Source organism: Diabrotica virgifera, chromosome 4, assembly GCF_917563875.1.
Source record: "Diabrotica virgifera virgifera chromosome 4, PGI_DIABVI_V3a".
In the NCBI taxonomy this organism is placed as follows: domain Eukaryota; kingdom Metazoa; phylum Arthropoda; class Insecta; order Coleoptera; family Chrysomelidae; genus Diabrotica; species Diabrotica virgifera.
The window spans coordinates 219,654,615-219,672,887 of NC_065446.1; the positions used below are offsets into that span (position 1 = coordinate 219,654,615).

At 34.5% G+C, this 18,273-nt stretch overlaps 2 protein-coding genes across 2 annotated transcripts in view; both read right to left on the reverse strand.

The window, feature by feature from the left end:
* The window catches only part of LOC114326805 (protein pigeon), a 76,553-nt gene extending 61,575 nt beyond the window's left edge, over positions 1-14,978 (reverse strand). The window contains exon 1 of the mRNA XM_050648676.1: positions 14,860-14,978. Within this exon, the coding sequence (XP_050504633.1) occupies positions 14,860-14,923 (64 nt within the window). The 5' untranslated portion in view covers positions 14,924-14,978. The remainder of the gene's footprint in view (positions 1-14,859) is intronic.
* A 2,597-nt stretch (positions 14,979-17,575) lies between these two features.
* LOC126883308 (uncharacterized) overlaps positions 17,576-18,273 on the reverse strand; it is a 75,329-nt gene continuing 74,631 nt past the window's right edge. Inside the window, exon 9 of the mRNA XM_050648677.1 lies at positions 17,576-17,743. Coding sequence (XP_050504634.1) covers positions 17,706-17,743 — 38 coding nt within the window. The 3' untranslated portion in view covers positions 17,576-17,705. The remainder of the gene's footprint in view (positions 17,744-18,273) is intronic.

Below are 18,273 nucleotides of genomic sequence, written 5' to 3' on the forward strand. Positions count from 1 at the left end.
CAGGATGATCCTAAGGGGGGGGGTTACAACTACCTGAAAGGGGGGGGGTTACAACTACTGGAAGGTCTCTGAGGGCTATGGTGTTAAGCGTATAGAGCTCAAAGTACATCCCAATGGGGGGGGGTTACAACCCCCAAAACCCCCCTGGTTACGCCTATGCCTATATAGATCGAAGAAAATCAAAACGGAGAATAATTTTGCCAAACAAGTGCTATTTTGGGCTGCGTAAACAAATAAAAAGAAAAACTTAGACCAGAAAACAAAAATAACAGATTAACAATTCTTATACTGCCAATGCTGATATATGGATCGGGGATCGGCAGCACGGACCATCACCTAGACATATGAAAACCTCTTGCTCAGGCCTACATATTGTTAACTCGGGAAAATGCAACATATTTGAATGCCAACCAAAACTGTATAACAAACGAACACTAGATCCAAGTTAGTGGAAACGTAAGAAAGCTGCAATATTAAGGAACCAAGGACACGACAAGAATATATATCACACACTGGAAAAAATGTGAAAAATAATCTACCTAATAAAGACTGGAGTGCTGCAAGAATAATTGTCTGAGAAAGTACAGATATATTTGATAACGATGGACAAACAATCATAAAGAAATTTTATGCATTAGATGTAAATACTAAAAATACTTTGATTTTTAAAAGTATTGAAATTCTTCCAGTTTGTTGGCAAAAACATTGAAATTCTTCCATATATGTTTGTTCACATATATTTAATAGGAGATCGTCAAAAAAATACTTTAAATATGCAATCACATTTGATAAACAAGAGATATCAGTATGTAGAGATGCTTTTTACTCTCTAGGTATAAGGAATTGGCTGACTGAAAGTTGAAATAACCAGAAAATGATTAAGTTTATTAGTCAGTCCCATCACCTAATACGCAAGGACGTCACAAGAATCGTCCATATAAGATAAGTGATAACATGACGTTATTGACTGCATTGTGAGACACATTAAACAATTTCCTGCAGAAACATCGCACTATTCAAGAAACAAAAATCGAAAAATCATAATAAAAGTATGTTTCCATTACTTAATGTCAATATAATGTCCGTAATATTAATATAAGATCATGCCCGGACAACTACAGATGAATAACTCTCTTACGACAATGAAGTTTTCACAGGCATACTCAATAGGGTGGGCTGAAAAACACTTTTTGTTTTTTTTTATTCGCAATACCTCACAAAAGTTGTTAATTACCTGTCTGAGTAAAACTCTGAAAAAAATTTCCAAATAAAATAATGTTTTCCGTTCGCGCATTGCATTCAAACTTTTAAAAATTTGTGAAAATTTGCTGTTTTCTTTAATTTTTTTAAAAATACAAAATGTATTATTATGAAAACGCAATAGGTCCTAATGATGAGTTTAAGGCATGAAGAAAACAAAAAAACGACGAATTTAATAAATTTTTATTGTTAAACGTTCGCGCAAAGCAGTTAAATATTACAATTTCTCACAAAAATGACCGATTTTCCAATTTTTTTTACATCACATTTACTTACTCAAATAACTATAATTAGAACAAAATAAAATAATTAAACAAAAAACAAACAATTTTATTAAACAGTTTGCACTTAAAAGTCAGATTTTGTTGAAAATTCAGGCATAATGGACCGTGACAGGAGGGTGGTTCTTATCAAGCCATCTCTTGCGTCTACTCCATACACTTTTTTTGAAGCTTCAGAAACGAGCTTTACACACCGTTCTACTGCTTGTGTGTGACAAGGAAAATCATCAAAATTAGGTGCCAGAGTGTATCAGTTGTTTAATTTCTTCATCCGTGATCCTCCTTAAAAGGGGAGGAGGAGAAAGTTTACACGTGTCCCAAAAAATCATGTTGGTGTAGTCTGTAGCATCGAAATTTATCCTCGGAGTGTTGAAATTTCGTATTAGCTTTCCCTTCATAAGCGATCGTGCTTTCCAAATTCGGCGCAACCCTAGTTCTCTGATGAATCTACTTTCATCAACTATCATTGTAAGAAGCAAATTTTCGGGATGAGCGAAAAATGCGTTCCGCTCAATCACAGGGTCAATGACTTGCAGCAAGTTTTGAGATAGATAGCGTGATGTTCTGATGGTTTCAAAAACAATTTTCGGACCATCTGTAAACTTTTTGCTTGTTTTAATTTTGAACCACAGAGGCATATCTCTCTCTCTCGTTCCATCCCTCCTTGTGGAGTATTGGGCGCTTATGCGTTTCTTGGCCAAAAGTGTAAGATTGCTGTCTGGCCGGGACAGCGCATCTTCTTTTGTTTTTATTCTCTGGATAAATTGTGAACTAATTCCCTCCACTCTCTTCTATCTTTTGCTCTCTTTTTGACTTCGCCCCATCTTAGTCCAATTTTTTCGTGTTCTCTCGTTGTTGTTCTTTTCCAGCTGTTGTCTGGTCTGCCCCTCTTTCTTTTTCCCTCTGGTTGGTATTCAAGTGCTTGTCTTGCTATGCTGCTTTGGTCTTTCCTTAAAGTGTGGCCGATCCATTTCCATTTTTTTTCCTTGACTGTAGTAGATACGTTAGTTTGCTTTGTCCTTTCCCATAGTTCTGTATTAGTTATTTTATTTGGCCAGTATATTTTTAGGATTTTTCTTAGAGATTTGTTTACAAATGTTTGTAGTTTTTTAGTTGTATTTTCGTCCTGTTTCCATGTTTCTGCTCCATAGAGCAGTATACTTTTAATGCAACTGTTAAAGATTTTAATTTTTGTTATTTCCGATATTTCGTTTGTTTGCCAAATTTTATTTAAAGCGTTGAATGCGTGTTGCGCCTTTGTTATTCTCGTCTGTATATCCTTTTTACACCCCCCGCTCCTTTCCATGACAGATCCCAGATATGTGAACTTGTCTACCTCTTCTACTTCTTTACCGTTTATCATTATTTTATTATTTGGATGGTTATTATTTTTTAGAAGTTTAGTTTTTTCTGTGTTTATTCGAAGTCCGATCGTGTCGGAGTACTGTGCCAATTTGTCAATTTTTGCTTGCATATGATTTCGGTGTTCAGTTATAAGGCAGATGTCATCTGCAAATTCGAGATCTTCTAGCTGTTTGAAAAGGTTTCACCTGATGCCTGTTCGATCGTCGATTACTTTCCTCATTACCCAATCTATCATAATAAGAAATAGGGTAGGCGATAGTACACAACCCTGTTTGACTCCACTTTCTATGGATATCTCTTCTGTTACTTCACCTGAATGTTCTAGTTTGGCTTTGTATCCTTTGTTTGCCTACAGAGGCATATAGCATTTTAAAATAAAATTTATTAACTGCTTAACCTCTTTAGGGGGTATTTCCATGCTTACATAAAGTCGGAGTACTCGATTAGCCGCAGTCAACCACCTTAAATGTGAAAGGGGGCCAGGATCACGGGCCGCCAAATCTTCTGAAATAGTACCTGTATTGATGGCAACAGAAATGTCAAGTAGGTACATTTGATCCTTGCTCAGGACTTTTCTGTCTATAATAGGTATGGGGCAATCCACAGGCTCAAATTGGACCGGCGGTAGTTTTTCACAGCCAACAAGTTTTTTTCCAATTGGTCCACTGAAAGATTTTGGCCCTGTGGTAACTCCATCCAAGTGGTGAAAAAGGTGGCGGAACGGTAGCTCATTGAAGTGCAGCAGACAAATAGCCCACTGCACTGGTCTTCCAACATGCAACTCAATCTGATGAATGACACCTTTTTTCCAACCTGTATTAATCACCGTTCCATCACTCCCAATCACATCAAGTTCTTCAAGGGAAATCCCTTGTTTAGCCAAATAGGCAACTATAGAAGAAGCTATGTCTTTGGATAGTCCTGAAGAGGGAGAAACATTGCCAATATATTTTGATCCAGGTTCCTGAATGAGGGAATAGTGGTCTTCTTTCTCAGTTTTTCGAAAGCGCTTTGAATTAATTTCTTTTATTACTATGGTTTCATCTTTTCTCCCATCAAAGTACAATCCATGTAATGCTTCCTTAATCGATTGACACTGCAAAAAATTTCTGTTTTGAGTTTTTCCTCTGCGTATTTTATTTTTGTCAATAACTTGGGAAGTGTCTGTGTCATTAATGATACCAAAATCTTGAAGGACAGATGACGCGATCGCGGCCGTGGCTCGATCAGAGACTCCGAAACGATCACTAGCTAGAGATGTTGTTTTGAGATTGATCCTCATCTGCCATGGGTTTTTATTTTTGACAACTCGGTGCCGCACTGGAGGGTCGTATACGTCAAGGTCATCATCACTATCAGAATCTTTTTTCACCTTTATAAACTGTACGTTTTCGTCAGATTCCTTAATTATTCCGTACTTGGCTGGGGCTCGACGTACTTGGCTGGGGCTCTATGTTTTTGGCTTTTCTGTCAAGCCGTTTCGCTAATTTGCGTGTTTCCTGCAAGTCCAACGATCCAATCTTTCCCAAACCATACCTTCTTTGTAGATAAATAAATCGTAATTCAATAGCTGGAATTTTGTTGGCTTTCTCACAATGACAGTTTATTGAAATCGTGCACTTGCACTCACTCAACTTAGTTTTTTTACAAGTGCAGTTCACGACAATTGGACATTTACACGCAGCCATATCAAAAAGCAAGGCAGAATCACGTTTGAACTCGTCAATCTTTTTTTTGAAATCGGGTTTGTTGGGTATGTCACGATGGTAAGATTTTCTGATTTTGTAGTAGGTACTTATCATGGTACTTATTAATAAGTTGCACTATTCTTTCTTTGGTCACCGAAGGAATAGAAGCTTTTGAATACAAATTCATTATCTTTGTAGCAACCGTATTAGCTACTTCACTAAAGCTCACTTTTTTGTTGTTAGTGTAGAGTGACATCTCATACCTTACTTGGAAGCAGCACAATAAGACACCTTCGTAATTGGGGAGTTTATTATTTGGAAAATCTCGAGGATTACCAAGAATCGGGCATTCAAAATCCTTTCTTGTAGTGACTTTTTTACACGACATTTTTTACCAAAATTCACTAACACGATGAACAAAACAAAATGTTGAAAACGAACTTGAAACAGTTTACAAATATGACTTCGGTAATCGATAGGTAGTAGGTAACTGAGGAAGGAAGGTTAGACGAGATAGAGAAACACTCGGGTGAAGAGTGGGGAGAGTTGGGAAGAACCGGTTTCCCCCAACATATCATATGATCTAGAGCAGCGGTTCTCAACCTTTTTTACTCAGCGACGCACTTACGTACTCCTTACAGATTCGCGACACCCTTATATGTACAAATTTTTGCTAGTGGTAGGTAAGTACAGATGAATATATTAAGCATATTATTTTTTATTTCGTAAGAACATAACAAGCAAAAAACAAAACAGAAATTTGACCCTGATGACTTTTGCAAAGTATTTCTATCCGAGGACGAATTGTAGACAGACACACCCTCAGCTCGCTGTCCACATCAAATAATCGAGACCGGTAGCTAGATTTTATATTTTTCATCGCAGAAAATGCAGATTCACATAAGTACGAGGTCGAAAACGGCAGTAAAAGGGATACTGCTTTCTTTGCTAATTCTGGGTAGTCATTCTTAACTGAAATAAAAAAACATCCGGAGCTACTTCTCTAAATTTTGATTTTAAAAACTGTGCCAGAATACACTTCAATAAGTTGTTCCTTGAAAACAGGTTAATTCTGCCTTGCTTAAGTTGTTCTCGTCAAATGCAATCAACCATTCACAGTTAGCACTCAAGACAGGGGGAAAGTATTTAGTTACCCCTTCTTGCAACTTACATAAGTGCTCGTTCATGATCTCCTTTAGTAGAGTCTGTTCTTCAGATTTCAAATTAATTAAAGTTATAGAGGTTTCGGGAAAAGCAGTCAAATCGTTTTTTTTTCTATAACCGAGTTCTAGAATGTAAGTTTTTTGGAGAACGCACTTATTTTATCAATTGATGATATTATGGTTTCCTTTCGTCTTTGCATAGTTGCATTCAAAGAATTTAGCTTATTAAAAATGTCAAAATGTAAAAATGTTAAAAATTTTAAAAACAGTTAGAGAGGAAACAATTGCGGATAGGCACTTTATTCATTGGTATAACGTGGTATACCTATACCTAATAGTTAAAAAAAAAATGGTTGAGTCCATGATTGGTATATTATAACAAGTAAAAAAATATAAATAAAAATTTCTTATTCGTAAATCTCGCGACACACCTGATAGGTTCTTCCGGCACACCAGTGTGTCGCGACACGGTGGTTGAGAACCGCTGATCTAGAGTAACCTCCGTAACAACCGCGTAAAGTAAATTCGCCCGGGCGGAAACCGGTTTTACATGATTTTTTACATTCGATGATTACTTTAGAATACGACCATATGAACTGTTCAAACCGCAGCTTCGGTGGGAGATTGAAATAAGCGGTACTTATTATTACAAGTTTTGTTCAAAATTAAGCAAAAAGTTGTAAAAATACCATGTTTTACACGATTTGCGCGGTCAGTTAATGTTGAAAAACTACTGATTTCAATTTTTTTTTAGGTTTCTCCTACGCTAAATTCAACATTAGGACCTATTGAGTTTTGATAATAGTGAATTTAGTTATTAAAAAAAAAGTCAAAGACGAGCAAATTTTCGCAACTTTTCAAAAGTTTGAATGGAATGCGCGAACGGAAGATATTTTTTTATTTAGAAATTTTTTTCAGAAATTTACTCAGATAGGTAATTAACAACTTTTGTGAGGTATTGCGAATCAAATAAAAAAAATTGTTTTTTCAGCCCACCCTAATACTCAAGGATAAATTGGAATCACAGATAAAGAACAGAGAAAAACAGCAAGGATTCAGAAAAGACAGGTCGACGACGAACGAAATATTTGTCATGAAACAAGTGAAAAAGAAGTCGATAGAATATAACAAACCTGCATATATTTGCTTCTTAGACCTAACGAAAGCATTTGACAGGGTCAGACTTAGCGATATAATAAAGAAAATTAAGCAAAAAAGGATACCGGCAAACATTGTTGAAGTCATAAACAACACGACAAAAATTAAAACAAATGACACCACTACGGCCAACATACCAACACCAGGAGGAATCAGGCAGGGAGACAGCCCCAGCCCATTTCTATTCAATATACTAATGGATGAAATAATAGAAGATGTGGAATCGCTACAACTAGGATACAGACTCGGTCACAGTAGAATCAGTATAGTGTGCTATGCGGATGATGCAGACGTGACTGCAGAGGACGGGGATGACCTACAAAGACAAATTTATCCATTCTATCAAGCATGTCGACGACTCAACATGAACATATCCACGCAGAAAACAAAATGCATTACCATTGCGAAAGACCCAATTAGATACAAGCTCGTGGTAGAGGGGAAACCCATAGAACAGCTAAAACAGTACAAATATCTAGTTGTAGAGTTATCAAGTTATCATGACCCAGCCAGAGACCTAAGAGGACAAATTAACAAGGCCGCTGTCTTGTCCGGATGTTTGAGAGATGTGGTCTGGAATAACCCATATATGAGAATGGACAGCAAAGTTAGAATTTATAAAACTTGCATCAGACCTGTTATGACCTATGGCATTGAATGAAGAGAAGACACCAATAAAACCAAAAACATGCTACGAACAGCCGAAATGAAGACACTAAGAGCAATAGCAGGGAAGACAAGAAGAGATAGAATACGAAAAAACATTATCAGGGAACAATGTGGCGTGCAAGATGTAGTCAGATGGGGCATGCAAAGACGAAGAGAATGGTTCAGTCATGTAAAAAGAATGGAGGAGCACAGACTACCAAGAATTGCGCTAGAAGGAAAACCAGCAGGCAAGCGTCCACAGGGGAGACCACCAGTGCAAAGAGAAAAACTGGAAGACAAATACATGGTTGAGGCGTCCTTCTACAGACACGATTTAGAAACAAAGTTCAATTTGTTTATTGGTAACCCGAAAAGTGATACATGCACTGTTTGCGATGCTAGAGATATTTCGGAAGAGCATAAAGAAAACTGGAAGTTAGCTTTTCATTCTCAGATAGTAGATACAGAAATATCCTCCATTTATAGGAAAACATACTATGGGACAATGGATCTACAACACACCATACCATTGCCAAAGTTATCCACATCTGGCGCCTTTTATTTAAGGTAGATGTGGTTTTACAACTTTCGTATCCACTCTGCCAAACATTCAGGTGACATGTCATATTTTTTATCGCCAACCGTCACTAAAGTCATTCAATATTGTACTCATTTGACGCCATTTGCGGCAGTAAAGTAACACTTTATTGTACTGAAGGAAGAATTTTACTTTACCTGCCGCGATTAATCAAATTAACTGAGATTGAATGTAAGCGGTCGATGGCAGTAATCGATTATTTATTTGTGAACTTAAAATTTATTTACTTTAATTATTAAAAATATTGTACAAAATTTACGTTATTATTAATAAAATTTATGCAAGAAAGTGAAATTCTGTAGTATTTTGCAATTATATTCATAAAACATAAATCGAAACTTTACAGATTTAGTAATTAGGTATATACTTATTTAATATTGATTACTTGAACAACTATCGATTAAACATCGAAATCGGCCATCATGCAAAAGCATTCTGTCATCGTCATTACTGTCACACAAAATTTTTATTTCGTCTAAAATTAATAAAATTCTTAAATGGTTTAAGTTTTGTATAAATGCAAATGAATTATGAAATGGTGTTTTTGTTAATTCGATTATATAGGACGGTGACAGATATTAATGATAATTTGTTAGCAAATATAGGTATTCATTTAGATTTTCTACTATTCATCAAGGGAAAAGCAACTGCGCTGCGGAAGGCTACACTTCATAAACAATAACGTAACTATTAACCGTATTTTTAATTTTTGGTATTTTATTTTAAGTGTTAAAATTGGTTTAATGTTTAAATAAAAATACGATTAAACTGTTTAAAATATATTTATTTCGTTGAAATTATAAAAATAGAAGTATAACGTCTTACGTGCGTACCAAGTACACACACTCTTTTTTCATTAGAATGTAATTAAATAAGTGTTAATGTTTTTTATGATTGGCGATAAAATTTTGTATGCACCACGTCAGTAAAGACTCTTTATCGAACTCGTCTGTTATTCGCCTCGCTCGCTAACGCTCGCTCTGCTCATAATATCAGACTCGTTCGATAAAAAGTAACTTTACTGACTTGGTACATAAATAACTATTAACTGGACAAAAGATATTGCTAATAGAGGCAGTAATGAAAGCTCTACCTATTGTACACCGCTTTCTTGATTCCAACAGAGACTTCAGGCGTATCAAAAAAGTACTCAGAAAACATCAAAACATTTATGTTCCAGAATAATACAGAGAAATCGTTAAATGCGCAAGTGCTAAAAATAGTGTACCTATGTTTGAATATGGTATAACTTAGAAGAGCTTCCAACTAAACTTAATTTATACAAAAAGATGAAGAGAGAAAAATTCTCAGAAGAATCTTTGGACCTTATCACGACCCTAATAGCAACCAATAGCGAATGAGAACAATGCTCAGGTCAAGCAGGGGTATATAGGGCGAGCGACGTAGTCCAAGAAATTAAATCTCAATGTCTAAGCTGGGCAGGCCATGTCCATAGACTCCCTAATAACCGCCTTGCCAAGTTAATCTGAGGGGAAGCCCACACAGGACGAAGGTCCTTAGGATGTCCACAAATGCGACGGAGAGACAATAATATGGTCAGATTTAAGAACCATGGGGCTACCCACTGACCTAACTATCATGGACGACCGTTCGAGATGGAAGAGAATTATGCAGTTAGACCAGGGCGCACCTGTAAAAATATTAGTACATTTGGACGTTAAGAGGTGACTCAAATTTTTTTGCAGAAATTGCTTGAAAATAACTCAAATAATAATATTTGAGTTATCCTCCCTCTCAAAAAGGTCCGGAACATTGTTTAAATAATCAAAATATCAAAAAATGAAGGAAAAATTCGATGTTTTTCTTCGTTTTTTGATTATAACTTTAAAAGTATTCATTTCCGAGAAAAGTTGTACTGACATAAAAGTTGCGTTATTAAATTTCCTACAATATCGAATTGGTTAAAAATTTAAAAAATAGTCACCCTTGTTGCAAAATAGCAATAATTGCGAAAAAACCATACAAAAACAAGTATTCGCATTTTACGTTTTTCAACCATTTATGCTACACTTAGGACCTTCATATTTTACCCAGAAAAACTTTATGATACAGTAAAACAATACTGTAAATTTCATTAAGATCGGTGTAACAGATTTTGCAAAATAAATTTTGCAATCCAGTTTTAGCAAAAAAAATAATTTTTTTCAAAATGTTACAGTACTGAAAATAAAGCAGACAGCAAGTTGAATTTTTTTGCTTATAGAAGTGTACTGTACCTTTTATTTGCAATTTGCAAAACTAAAATAGATTAACTACCACGGCGTCAAGAATTTTTTTAAATAAACATTAATTATTGGTGCCACGCGCAGGACAGCGGATAGTTTGCTCTGATTGGGCATTCCAATGACCTTTGCTAATGATTGATACATTTTAATTTTTATTAAATTTCGATATAAATAAATCAATTTGTTTATTGCAAAATAAAAACACATACTCTATCCTTTGAAATAACACTTTTTTAGCAAAAACTTTCTTTGTTCATATATTTTAACTTTTTAGTTGAGAATAAAAGTTGATTATTTTTAAACATATGCAATTGTTTAAACAATATTCCACAAACAATAATAAAATTGGTTTGATTTTTGTGGAATTAAAATATTAAAATACAACAAAATATAGAGTAAGAAAATAATATATTAGATAAAGATTGGAAGAAATTTTGGTGGAAAACAACTTGTGTGAATCGAACACCGCTGTCCTGCACGTAGCACCAAAAATTAATGTTTATTAAAAAATTTCCAGACGCCGTAGTAATTAATCGATTTTAATTTTGCAAATTGCAAATGAAAGGTACAGTACACTTCTATAAGAAAAAAATAATTCAACTTTCTACCTGCTTTATTTTCAGTCCTGCAACATTTTAAAAAAATGATTTTTTTTTGCGAAAGCTGGATTCCAAAATTTATTTTGCAAAATCTATTAAATCGATCTTAATGAAATTCACAGTGTTGTTTTACTATATCATAAAGTTTTTCTGAGTAAAATATGAAGGTCCTAAGTGTGGCATAAATGGTTAAAAAACGTAAAATGCGAATACTTGTTTTTGTATGGTATTTTTCGCAATTATTGCTATTTTGCAACAAGTGTGACTATTTTTTAAATTTTTAACTAATTCTATATTATAGGAAATTTAATTACGCAACTTTTATGTCAGTGCAACTTTTCTCAGAAATGAATAGTTTTAAAGTTATAATCAAAAAACCAATAAAAAAATCGAATTTTTCCTTCATATTTTGACATTTTGATTATTTAAACAATGTTCCGGACCATTTTGAGTGAGAGGATAACTTAAATATTATTATTTGAGTTATTTTCAAGCAATTTCTGCAAAAAAATTTGAGTCACCTCTCAACGTCCATCTCAAAACAGATGCGCCCTGGACTAAGTCAGCCAAGACCCACGACCCACCCCGGGTTGTAGTGCTACCAGAAGAAGATTAATGAAAAAATTTAATCTACGAGATAATGTCTGATGGATTAAAGTAGACAACTTTGGATTTTATTTTTATAAAACAAACTTGGATCCTTTTACTTACTCCGTTTTTACAAGTCGATTTACACAAAAAAGGTAGATACCTACTAGAGAGGGGAAATTTGCCCCAATTGTACTACTCAAATGTGGTGGTTTCACGGTTGAAAAAATTAATGTCCCACTTAATTTGTCCCAATGTCCAATTTTTAACTAACCCTTACTAAAAAATATCTAGAACTATTCCGTTACTGGAAAAATTTTTGTGTTCAAAGTTATTACAGTACAATTCATTAACAAATTTTACTATTGCCACCTATTGTAGTCCACTGAAATGTTACATTTAGGGTTGCATTTCTTAGAGGCGTCAATTTTATTTTTTTAATGTGTAGGGGGTTCAGTAAAAGCTTAAGTTCAAGTTTTTGGGGTCGTTGCCCTTGTCACCCGGCCGCCATTTAAAAAAAAGGGGTGCAAAGGGATTTCGCGCTGTATCTCCTAAACTAGCAACCATACAGAAAATTTAATGACACATAAAATATAGCAAATTAAATTTTCTATAATTTTATATCTATTACTTTTTATCCTCAAATGACCAACAAAAAAGTTATAAACAAAAATAAGAGAAAATTTTGTAAGAAGTTTCCTTTTGGAGGTTATAACTTTTTTTTCCGTTCATTTTACAATAAAATAACATCATAGCGATTTTGTAGAGGATTTTTCAACGAACAATTTCCACCATAAAGTTGTTCAATTTTATTTATCTATCTAGGTTTTACAGCGCTCCAAACTTGACTAGATTGTCGAATTCTCGTAGGAATACAATAAAAACAAAACCTTGTGCTTACTTTTTATCTAAATATTTATTTATTGTGATTTTAACATTCCTATGCTATTATTAAGCTATTTTTGACCCTTTTCCCGGCCACCTAATCCACGGACAATTTCTAGACAAAAAAATATTATTTATTATTATAGGTATGTTGAAAAAGATCTATCATAGTTATTATTTTTTCATTTTTTTCGATGGTCCAGGCTGCGAGTCAAGATCTGAATCAGTATCCGAGGTGAATTTTTGTGGTATAATGAGAGTTAGAGTTGGCGTCATTGTCGGTAATTCATCTACCAATTCATTTTCTTCAATAATTAATGTTGACATGTCTACGATGTTGCTGCAACTTTCACCACCACAATAGAGGCACACTGCTGAACATTTTTGAGGTCTGCTTTTCGGCAACCACATGCACTTTCAGTTTCCGTTGCATCTGCTAAAGATGAATTTCATAAGCTCGGGAGTACTGGAGGCTTGGAAGTTTGGATTGGTATCCAAAATTTTCCATGCTTTTTTCAGCCCCATTTTTCTGGATCACAACGTTTACCGAGCCATGACTGAATCTGGTGATACACTCGGAGTCTGTGGAAACGGGCTGCATCTTGTGTTGGAGGAACTGAGAAGAGATTAAATGCATTTTTGTCACTGTTTTAGCGAATTGTTTGTATCTCAGGGTTTCCAGAGAATCGTCTTTATTTCCGCCATATAAAGAGAGGAAAAACGTTCGCCGACAACAGTGAGTAAAGATGGCTCGACTTTCCCACTGACAAATAATTTTCCCTAGAGGTTTCTTACAAATAAAATAACCACCACTCATGATGCGCTCTTACAAAAAACACAAAATGCTTATCTAATCACAAAAATATAAATTTTACCCACAAGACTCTCAATAGTATTATCTATAAAACTCCAAATACTTTTCACAATTTTTAATACCAAATAGGTAGCACAAAACTAAGAATAAGTTAAGTAGAGGGGACCGACTGCTGTGCCACCTAGGATAAATTATAATAATAAAAGTAATAGCAGGCAGATATTCAGTTCGGTACGGAAGAAAAATAACGTAACTGCAAATTTTGTCAATTCCTGTTTATTGCGCATTTAACTTTTAAAATACTATGTAAAGATGATACAAAAAGACCGAACTGTAAAAATGTGCTAAGCACTATAAGGTAGTTGCTGAAATACGCGCTATGTTAGACCTTGTTTCAGATGCATAATGACGCAACTGTAGAGAGGGTTGAAAATGGGGCGATTAAATTAAGATAATGAAATTCGAATTAATATCGATGAAAATAAAAGCCATCGTTGTCAAAAAACAAACGCCATACCGATGCTCCTGGACGATTACTCTTCATTTAATCCCTCTTTTAAATATTTAAAAAGCGTTTTTTTTTGCTCTTCTGAAGAATTTTGCATTTTGCGGTTCCGTCATTCTGCTTCTGGACTGGCGAATTTGTCCTCAAACAACTTCTTGGGCCTTTTCTATACTTATATGCTTAGCGTTCTAAGTTTTATAGTGGGGAGAAAGGTCAAAAATAAATTAATAATAGCATAGGAATGTTAAAATCATAATAAATTGTATGAATAAAAAATATTAAGATAGAAAAGTAAGGGTTTGTTTTTACTGTATCCCTATGAGCATTCGATAATCTGGTCAAGTTTGGAGCGCTGTAAAACCTAGATAAATAAATAGAATTAAACACCTTTATAGGCGAAATTGTTCGCTGAAAAACCCTCTACAAAATTGCTATATTGATATTTTATTGTATAATGAACTGCAAAAAAGTTATAACCTCCAAAAGGAAACTTGTTAAAAATGTTTACTTATTTTTGTTTGTATCTTTTTGGTTGGTCACTTGACAATAAAAAAATAATAGAAACAAAATTGTAGAAAATTTAATTTGCTACATTTTATATTTTATTAGATTTTTCACCCCTTTTCCAAGATGGCGGCCGGGGGACAAGGGTGGCGACCCCAAAAACTTAAACTTAAGCTTCAACTGATCCCCCTTACATATTAAAAAAATAAAATTGACTCCTCTAACAAATGCAAGGTATGGCCTAAAAATGTAACATTTTAATGGACTATTGCTACAATATTATTACTAATCAATAGATAACTATTATCTCCCTTTTTTCAATAAGAGTTTGTAAAAAAATTCAAGATCGTAAAATTTTAATAACCTACTTTTAAAAATAAAATTTGGCAACGTTGGTCCCGTTACATGTGTACAAAAACAAAAATCGATAACATTTCTCTCTCGGCATTGCGTTGCCGAGATTTAATAAGAATTGAAGAAAGTGCATTCATGATATAAACATGTATCTGATAACCCTTAATATAAACATTAATTAAATATATGTTTGAATCACTTACCGACATTATTTTCTGTGGAAATTATCGATACCAGTTTGGAAGCGAGGTTATCTACGGACACCATCGTCAACCTCTCGATTCGCTTCAGTCAAAAACCTCGCAGTGGAGTAGTTAAGGGAATGTTGTAAACATGATAAAAACAATTAATAATTCGAAAATACAGATATCAATAATCAATATTAAAATAAATTCGTGCATTTGGTGCGATATCTTTTTCTAATATTTACTTAGGTAAAATTATATTTAAAAATATGTTGAATTTTTCGGTAGTTTTGATATGTAGGAGAGTTGAACATTATTAAAATAAAGTTCTGATTTTTCGGAAATTATTCGCTTAAATAATATAAGTAGGTATGTCGAATATATGCATTGTTTTACTTTCATCATCAGGCTTTTATTAATAAATCGAACAATCTGTAGACTATTGGTTTTCTTTAACTCAAGTTAATTCAAAACATTCCATCTGATTCCAGTCTTATAGGGCTTTTCATTCACAGTTCTTTGTTTCGAGATTCTGTCAAATGTCGTATAATCCGTGTATATTAATATTATACACAGATTATACAACATATGACAGAAGCTCGAAACAAATGACAACTGATGAAAAGCCCTATTGCAAGTACCTAGCCTTAGACGTGATAAAGTCGATTACTATCAGGAATAAGGTCGGAGAGAGCACTCAGCCTTGCCTTACTCCTGTACAAATATCTATTTGTTCTGTTAACTTCGTGGACTAAGCGTGCTGTGGACCCTTCGTAGAATAGTTTTATAATAATTCTGATATACTTGTCTAATTTCCATAAGACTTTGCGATCAACACGATCAAACGCTTTCTCGAAGTCTATAAACTTCACATATAGCTATTCTGCCACTCTAATGATTGCTCTATAATCTTTCTCATGCAGGATCCAATGCAAGATCTTCGTGCCCGGAATCCAGCTGGGTTTTCTTTATCAAATTCCTTCTTCATTCTTTCAAGCATGATACGGGTTGTGTATAGCAGGGTGATCGGTCTCCAATTTTCACATTTTGATGTATCGCCCTTCTTAGTAATTTTTACAATTAAGACTAGCGTCCCTTCTCTGGGTAGCTCTTCGGTTCTCCAAATTTTATTTAAAAGTGTGTACAGTATAGAGGTGGACGTTTCGATGTCTGCTTTGATTAAATCAGCAGAGATATTCTCTGTTCCGGCAGCGTTTCCTCTTTTTAATTGTTTAATTGCATTTTTATCTCTTTATGGGTAAATTCTTCGGTGTTCATGTTCATGGGGTGTCTGTTAGGTTCCTCTTCTATTTCGGTTGTTACATTCTGTTCTTCATACATTTCTTTGAAATACTCCATCCATCTAGTAAAAATTTGTTGTTCTGTTGTCAGTACGGCACCATCTTTATCTTTTATTTTAGTGGTAACCAGTTCGGCTTGTTCGTGTCAAGGTTCTTGTGATGTCATACAATTTTTTTTTAGGTCGTTTTCTCTTACCCCTTTTCAGCTTTATTAATGAGTCCGCTGTGGTATGATCTTTTGTCATTTCTTGCACTTCTTTTGACTTCTTTGTTTTTTTCTCAGTATTTCTGTTCTAATCGTTTCTTCTCATCGTTATCTTTCATTCCTAGTAGCTTGACTTTAATTTGTTTACGTTCTTGTATCTTGTCCCGTGTTGTTTTTGTCATCCAGGATTTGTTACTGTTTTTCTTATAGCCAATTGTTTCCACTGCCGTTTTCTTTAACGTCTCTTTATACTTGTTCCACAGTTCCTCAACAGTGGCTTCCTCCATGTCACCGGCCGTTTCCAATTATTCTGCATTCGCTCTCTGAATTAATTCTGTATGTCATTTCCATCTCTGATCCAGTGGACATTGTATTTCTCTTTATTCGGTGTTCTATTTGCTGCTGCTCTCAGTTTAACTGTAAATTTCGCTCTCACTAATACATGGTCGGACCCTACATCCGCCCCTCTCATAGATCTTATATCTAGTAGTGATTTTCTTCATCGTATGTTTATTGTAATGTGGTCTATTTTGTTTTGAACTTCACCCCCTGGAGAAATCCACGTTATCTTGTGTATGCGCTTGTGTGGAAAGATACTTCCGCCTATCATTAAGTTGTTTTGGGCACAGAAGTCAGTAAAGACTTCACCGTTTCCATTTATTTCTCCAGAATTTATATTAGTCTTTCTTTATATTGAATTACATCTATAACTAATACATACACAGTTCTTTCTTAAAGTGCCTTGGTGAGGTACGTTTTGATGGCAAATTGTTTCTAAAAACTCTTCAAATTTAGGATTTTATATTTCATTAAGTGGAGTATTTACACGTATCAATGCTTCACAGCAGCCAATTTAAATCATTTTGTCCCTGTTATGTGCCAATCCGTGACGAATGTTGGCGATCATCATGGCAATCTTTATGTTATCTGTAGTAGCGCGGAAAAGTTGCAAATATGTTGCGTTGAATCAGTTTCTGAGGTTCCTCAACCAGGATGTTCTTCTTCCTCATGGACTTCGCTTTCCAAATATTTCTCCTGGCTGGATGGCTTGTAGGAGGGCATATCTGGATTCATTTCGCATAATGTGTCCGAAGCATTATAACTTTCGAGATTTGAAAGCAGGTCAGTGTTAGGCGCTCTATTCCCGCTAGGTCTAGTAACTTGTCATAGATCTGTAGCATATTTTGAGCTAAAGTTATAAAGTGGAAAGATTTTTTCAATAGAAATAAAATAGTTGTAGTTGTTTTGGAATCTTTTATTCTAAAAATGTATAATAACAGTAGGTATATATAAATCGTGTATATACATTGTATGTATTAAGCAGTTCCTGACAAGTGTTTCTTCATGTAATAAACAAATTAAAATGATTGTCTTTCAGAATATTGAGAATATTTATCTAAAACATATGATTGGTTATTAGATACCTATTAGCGTTTTTAACCCCTTTTAATATCTTTGACAAAAAAAAATTAATCGTACTTAATTGTCATCGTTCATCCCTTTTTATACAATGTATTCCATTAAGTCGTCTCGATATAAGAAACATTTTTATTGTTAGTTTTATGAAAAAAAGGGTATTTTTAAAAAAATTTACATGTTATAAAACCTAAAATACAACCATCAAAAAGATTAAATCCTTTAGTTATGTATCTACGCGGTTTGTCAAAAAAATATGAATTTCACATTCAGTTTAATACGTCTGGCGGCGAATAGGCGTGACATGGACAGCATTGGGCAAACTAAGCCATATTCTAAAAAGTTTTATTCCCAAATGTCTCAGGCGAAAAGTTTATAACCAATGTGCTTTGTCCGTACAAACTTATGGAGCAGAAACTTTGACATGCACGCAAAAATCCTCGAATAAACTCAGAGTTACACAACGAGGCATGGAACTTGCAATGCTGAACGTGAGCCTTTTAGTATGGT